A 6,546-nucleotide genomic window follows, 5' to 3' on the forward strand; every position below is an offset into this window, starting at 1 on the left:
TGAACTCCTCTTCTCGGCTAGAGGGTGCCGTCAACTGCCGACATTATGTTATACAGAGCACACTATTGTCGTCGCGAAGGTCTCTTGTCCTTGTTCTCGTTGCCGTCGGGGACGTGTGCTCGGCTTGTTCTCGTCACTGTCATGGACGTCTCTGCTCATCTTCTCTCTCTTCAAGCTCTCTCTCTCTGATCTCACTCTACCTCACGCGAAACACGAAGTTCTATGCTCGCTTATCCTCCTTGACATCACCTTCGTTTAACTGCTTGGCTGTCACCTCCGTTTAACTGCTCAGCCGTCACCTCTTCACGGACGTCTCTATTGCTCGAGTGTCTTTTCTTCTCTAGTGAGTACTCCTCCATTGCTTCTTCAATCCTAAATTTTGTCTGAAATTAGTTATAATTAATCTATAGTTCTGAGTTAATTATTCTTCTTAATTTCTCTAATTTTTTATAGTTTTTTGGAAGTTAATTTTTAAAATAATTTTGTTGATTAGTGATGGTAATTGTTAATTCTAACATATGAGTTTAAGTTCTGTATATAATTGTTAATTTTGCATTCTGAAACTGTATGTATCATTGGGTTGTTGCAGATATGTAGAAATTGTGTGTAATTTGCATAGTTCTAAAAATCAGACCGGATCGGTTGGTCGGACAAATCCAACCGTAAACCGTTAACAGTTCGGTCAGATATGTAAAACTATTGAAAAACTGGTTAAAAATCATTGAACCGGCCGGTTCGGACCGAACCGGAACCCGGCCGGTTTACACACAAATGGAAGCTCCTTCGTTTCTGTCTCCCTTTCATTTTTTCTTTCATACAGAAAGAAATCACAGAAACTCAGCCCAAAAACCCTAGCACTGTAAGCCTACACCACCGCCGCAAGGAGTGGCATATTGCCGCCGTCCGTCGCACTCAAAGTTCGCCATCCGTCCGTCTATCTAGCTTCCCTCGTGCTCCAAGTCTTCAACCCCTGTTCGCTGTCACCGATCGCAGCTGCTTCCTCGAGCTCGGCGTCCGTCGTCTTTGTCTGCTCAGCCGCGCTTCCGCCGCCGTTTGTTTGCCGTTCACGTTCGTCTTCGTTCAACCGTCGTCTTCGCTCGCGTTCTTCGCCGTTCACGTTCGCTCGGCGTTCACCGTTCGCGTTCACTCGCCGTTCACCGTTCGAGTTCGCATTCGCGTTCGTCTGGAAGCCACGTTGCTCTGCTTCAAACTCCGCGACCAATGCACTCTTTTGTCGCCGCCGTGAGTTCCCTAAACCCGCCACCAGACAATGCACTCACACAACACCAATACTCTGCTTCAAACTCTGCAACTTCTGTATTCCATTACAATAAGTAACTATTTGATTTGGTAGTGGTTTGGATTTTTTTCATAGACTGAATTAAAGTATACAATAGTTATGTTCTCTTCTTTATCACATTGATACTAAGCTTAGAATTCTCTTATTTCGTTTTAATTTCACCGCACTCAACATGTTTGATGAAATGCTTTAACCATATTTCTGGTTGGTTTTATAATTTCTAGCTTTTAGAAACTTAGTAAGTTGATTGCATGTGAAATTAGGATAATTGGATCTCAGTAATTAGGAAATTTTAGCTGCACAAATAGCATCCTTGCAGAAAACATATTAGCATGATGATTCCACTTGCATTAGTGTTCTTCTGGTAAATTTCAACTGTTATTGTTAACTTGTTAATTTGCTAATTGTTCATGTGTTGTTGTCTTGTTGTTCTGTTGTTCTTCTGTTATTTTTATTTTTATTTTTTGTTTTTGTTGTGATTTTCTGTTCTTGAACTTGTTAAGTTGATAATTTGCTAAATTGTTGGGCTACTGTTGTTTTTAACTTGCCAAATTGTTAGGTTGCTGTGATTTAATTTGTTGGATTTTCTGTTTAGGTCTTGTTCTTGTTTATTTGCTAAATTGTTGTTGTGTATTTATTGTTATCTTTGAGATTACTGCTGGATATTGGTGATCATTGATTTATTATATGCTTCATGTTTTCATTGTTTTGTTGATTGTTTGTTTTGTTTCAGAAATCAATTTTTTGTGATCAGTGCTCAAACTCTGAATGCTGTTCTGCTGGTTTTGCTGTGTTTGTTTTGTTTCAGAAATCAATTTTGTGATCAATGCTCGAACTCTGAATGTTGTTCTGCTGTTTTTGTTTTGTTTCAGAAATCAATTTTGTGATCAATGCTCATACTCTGAATGTTGTTCTGTTTTGTTTTAAGGCTGTGTTTGGAAGAGGTGATTGATTTCTGAGTGTTGTTTTGTTTTTGTTTTAAGGCTGTGTGTTGTGTTCAATTTTCATTTTGTAGGAAATTCTTTGAGGTATGTAAGAATTAAGAAGGAAGACTATTTCAACGGTATTATTCTATTGATTCTGGTCTGCTACAAGCTTGAACATAGAATTGAAGAGAGAAACCCTTTATTATTTCATCATTGGCCTATTTTTGGCATTGCATATCGTTGTAGTTTGTTTATTCATAGAACTAGTTGTTTATGATCCCCTTTTGAAGTAAAAAAAATGCAGTAGAAGAGTGTTTAGAATCAGTTGCTTTATTCATTGAATTTTTATAGAATCATGTGTTTATTATAAAACGATTTTTCTGGTTGAACCGGTTGAACCAATGAACCAGTAATTAGAGCGGCTTGATGATCGGTCCAGTTTTCAGAACATTGGTAATTTGTGTTGAATAATCAATACTTAGTTGTTAACTATATGTAATTTGTGTAAGTTTGAGTTTGATAATTAGAAAGTTGTGTAAGTAGTGTTTTAAACTAATTTGTTTTTTTAGTGTTAGAACATAATGTGTTTGTTAATTATGTGTGTTTTGATTTTTCTTTTAGTCATAAATTTTAATGTTTGAATTTGTGAATTTTTGTTGATAAATTATAGACAAGTTATTAGGCAAAATTTTGAATTTTATTAATTTGAAAGTTATTAAATTTAAATATTTAAAACTTTATATTGAATTTTTAATATTTTTATTTTATATTTAATTAAACCGGTTTAACCATGGTTCGATTCCGGTTAGACCATTAAACCATCAAACCAGTCACATGACCGGTTTAATGACCGTTTTGGTTCTTGCAACCTTGGTTAGGATTTAAAGTTTTTGTACAACAAGAAAATTAAGGAGAAAAAATGTTACAAGAAGGTTTGGTTATAATTTTCTAACACATGAAAGAAGATATGGTTTAACTAGTAACATTATTAACGTCCAAGTCACTCATTTCGTTAATTATTAGTGTCAATTTTAATAGTAAGACCACATCAAACCTGTTTAAAACTTTTTGAAAGTGAAATAGGACGTTTGAAACGTTAATGACCAAATTAGGATTCGGCTCAAACGTTGGGATCAAAATAGTACTTTATCCTTATTTTTATTACTCTTTTTCAAATATTGAGAATGCAAGGTTTTGGGATCGGGTGATAAAACGCTGTGTTTAAGCACATTTCCTTTCCGGGGTGGATCTGCACTGCACAGCTTGCTCGAAGAAGAAGAAGATGCAGTGGTACTTTGTCGCGGTGCTCCTCACCGTTCTCACCAGTTCTCAGGTTTACCTCCATTCTCCCCAAATCTAAATTTCTACCATAATCTCATCCCTTTCCCATGCCTCTTATCATGTATTCCACTCAAAGCATAAAAACAATAACAAAAAATAGAGTAATTTAAAACTTCAATTCACTGATTTTGATTATTTCATATGGCAGGGAATATTGACAACCCTCTCGCAAAGTAATGGAAAGTATAAGTATGATTATGCCACTATCCCATTTCTTGCTGAGGTTTTCAAGGTCAGAATCACTGTTCCCCTCTTATTTTTTTTTATCAATTTTAGTTGATGGCAACAAAGCTTTGAGTTTTGTTCACATTGTTTGGTGTTTGTAACAGCTTGCGGTGTCAAGTTTCTTTCTATGGAGGGAATGTAAAAAATCACCTCTGCCAAAGATGACAACTGAGTGGAGAACAGTGATTCTTTACCCCATTCCTTCAATTATATATCTGATCCACAACAATGTGCAGTTTGCTACCCTCACATATGTTGACACTTCCACCTACCAGATAATGGGCAATCTAAAGATTGTGACCACTGGAATACTATTCAGGTGCTTTCTCTCTTTCGGAATTAGGAGCAGTGTCTGCTTCAAGCTGTTTTTATCTGTCAATTTGTGTATGGTATGATTTGTTTTCTCAATTAGTGCTGATGTCAAGCAGATATTTCTAGGTTGTTCTTAGGGAGGAAGCTTTCAACCTTGCAGTGGATGGCGATCGTGCTGTTGGCTGTTGGGACAACCACAAGCCAGGTGCCAGAAACTCAGTCTTGCAACTCTAGTTTTCTGGTTTAACCGTTATAAGTTATTTTATCAGAAGATGCTTGAAGTATATTTCACTCGTTTTCGTTTTTATCATTACTTATGGTTAGTATATAAGAAAACTTCATGCTGGTGTTGCTGAGTGGAACTTTTACTGCTTGTTGATTTAGGTTAGGGGCTGTGGAGAGGCTTCATGTGATTCACTATTCTCAGCACCAATACAGGGTTACATGTTAGGAGTTCTGTCAGCTTGTCTCTCAGCTTTAGCTGGAATTTATACCGAGTTCTTGATGAAGAAAAACAATGATAGCTTATACTGGCAGAATATACAGTTATACACGTAGGTACTTTTTTCTTAAATATGTCATGCCAAATGTGTTCGGTTATTGGTTAACCTGGTTTTATCAAAGATATTTATTCCTTATCTTCTCTCCTTTAAAATATTAAATGAATATTGTTATCTTGTTGCTACTGTATTTTGGCAAGTATTGAATGTGGTGTGTTTACTTTGATTGTGAATCTTGTTTTCTGTACAATGCATTGGGATTTCCATCAGTGGTGGAATATCTGGTGCATCATCATTCTGTACTACGTTTACTTAATCATTCTGAACTTTCTTTTAGAATTAGGAGGAATGCATTTCTGCACTGTTTTCTCTGATAAGATTATTACTGTCCTTGTTTTCTTCCGTGCAACTTATTATACTGGTTAGATATCTTTTAGAAATGCACTAATAGGAACTCCCTAAGTTGTATCCAGGTTTGGTACAATCTTCAATATGGCACGACTTGCTTTGGATGATTTTAGAGGTGGATTTGAAAATGGACCCTGGTGGCAACGTATATTCAATGGATACACTATCACTACTTGGATGGTGGTATTAAATCTAGGGTCTACTGGTCTTTTGGTTTCCTGGTTGATGAAACATGCTGACAATATTGTTAAGGTAAATCCTTTGGTGCTCTTGGCTCTTGCAAGTCCCTTTTTTTATCATGTATTTCTCCACATTGTGAATATGATGCATATCATTTTGTGGATTTTTGTTGAGCCCCTGAAAGTAGTAATTTAGTATTGTGTCACAGCATTTGTTGGTTTCTTCATGCAATTTTTCTCCATTTACTCATAGTTGTGTCATCTTCCTTAGGTATATTCCACATCAATGGCAATGCTTCTGACAATGATAATATCAATATTCCTATTCAGCTTCAAACCTACGTTGCAGGTAAAATTTTTTAACTAAGCATGGCCTGCATAATTTATTGAACATAATATTTTGGAGTTTATAGACCACGTGGAGATTTAATTGTAGGATGCTGCTTCACAGGATAAGCAACCTTTTATCTAGTGCTTTCATTTATCGTTTGGTTTCTATTGAATCTTTTGGTGTGATTTTTGTAAGAAGTCTTATCTAAATAACGTATTTCAATAGGCAAATTTATCTTTATTATACGTATTAAAAGATGATGTTTCTTTGTTTAGACAATTGTCCATTCTTTATAAGCAAATGACGTTGTTTGTTATTCTCGTTGAGTTGTCTCTTGTGTGGAGGTTGAAGAATATTGATATGTTTGTCAAACCATTTATGCTCTATTATCAGGCTGACGCTGGATACTAATTTCCTGTTTCTCTTTGCAGCTTTTCTTGGGTATTATTATTTGTATGATGTCTCTACACATGTATTTTGCCCCATCAAATATGCTATTAGATATGCCAGTAACAGTTAAACCGGATGAAGAGAGGGAGAAGCTTATTGAAGTGTCTGTTGATCGAAGAACACATTCATGATGTCATTCAATGCTGTCTGTTGATCGAAGAACACATTCATGATGTCATTCAATGCTTTGGTATCGACACATTTATTTGAATTAGAAAAATTCCCACGCGATGCGCTGGCTAAATACTTATTCCATAATATTGTTCGTTGTGTGTTGGATTCTAATAAAAAATAGCAAATATATATTGATACTAAAATCTAATTAAGTAACTACTTGTTTTTGTTCATTGGATAAATATATATTACATAAATATATACAAACAAAAATATTTTTGACACCCTGTTTATTATACTTTATACTAATTTTATTAAAATCTTTTGGCTATTTAATATTTCCTTTTGAATATACATATGAATTAATCTATAATACTATTCATGAAAAATTCAAAATTCTAAGAATTGTATGTGTTCTATAGCTAAGTTTAAAACACATCAAATGAAAAAACAAAAACTG

At 35.2% G+C, this 6,546-nt stretch overlaps 1 protein-coding gene across 9 annotated transcripts; it reads left to right on the plus strand.

The window, feature by feature from the left end:
• The first annotated feature begins 791 nt into the window (after nt 1–791).
• On the plus strand, nt 792–6,289 carry LOC112796853 (CMP-sialic acid transporter 1). 9 transcript variants are annotated; one of them, XM_025839507.3, is made up of 10 exons: nt 792–1,242; nt 2,316–2,363; nt 3,410–3,559; nt 3,716–3,799; nt 3,897–4,111; nt 4,231–4,309; nt 4,489–4,658; nt 5,078–5,264; nt 5,463–5,540; nt 5,954–6,289. In XM_025839507.3, exons 3-10 carry the CDS (start codon nt 3,509–3,511, stop codon nt 6,101–6,103), a joined length of 1,014 nt encoding a protein of 337 aa, XP_025695292.1. In that variant the 5' UTR covers nt 792–1,242; nt 2,316–2,363; nt 3,410–3,508; the 3' UTR covers nt 6,104–6,289. The 9 variants fall into 9 exon arrangements, with proteins under 9 accessions (XP_025695292.1, XP_025695291.1, XP_025695295.1 ...); XM_025839506.2 differs by having other exon boundaries at nt 3,418–3,559; XM_029297881.2 differs by having other exon boundaries at nt 796–1,334; nt 3,489–3,559.
• Nucleotides 6,290–6,546: the final 257 nt, after the last annotated feature.

The sequence above is a fragment of the Arachis hypogaea genome, chromosome 4 (genome assembly GCF_003086295.3).
Source record: "Arachis hypogaea cultivar Tifrunner chromosome 4, arahy.Tifrunner.gnm2.J5K5, whole genome shotgun sequence".
NCBI classification, from domain to species: Eukaryota; Viridiplantae; Streptophyta; class Magnoliopsida; order Fabales; family Fabaceae; genus Arachis; species Arachis hypogaea.

Bases quoted from the DNA above. Each gene is read 5' to 3' on its own strand.
- LOC112796853 (XM_029297881.2), top strand. From the start codon at position 1,271: ATGCACTCACACAACACCAATACTCTGCTTCAAACTCTGCAACTTCTG. The intron at 1,335-2,315 runs GTAACTATTTGA...TTCATTTTGTAG, and splicing joins TCTGTATTCCATTACAATAA to GAAATTCTTTGAGGTATGTA. The intron at 4,112-4,230 runs GTGCTTTCTCTC...AGATATTTCTAG, and splicing joins ACCACTGGAATACTATTCAG to GTTGTTCTTAGGGAGGAAGC.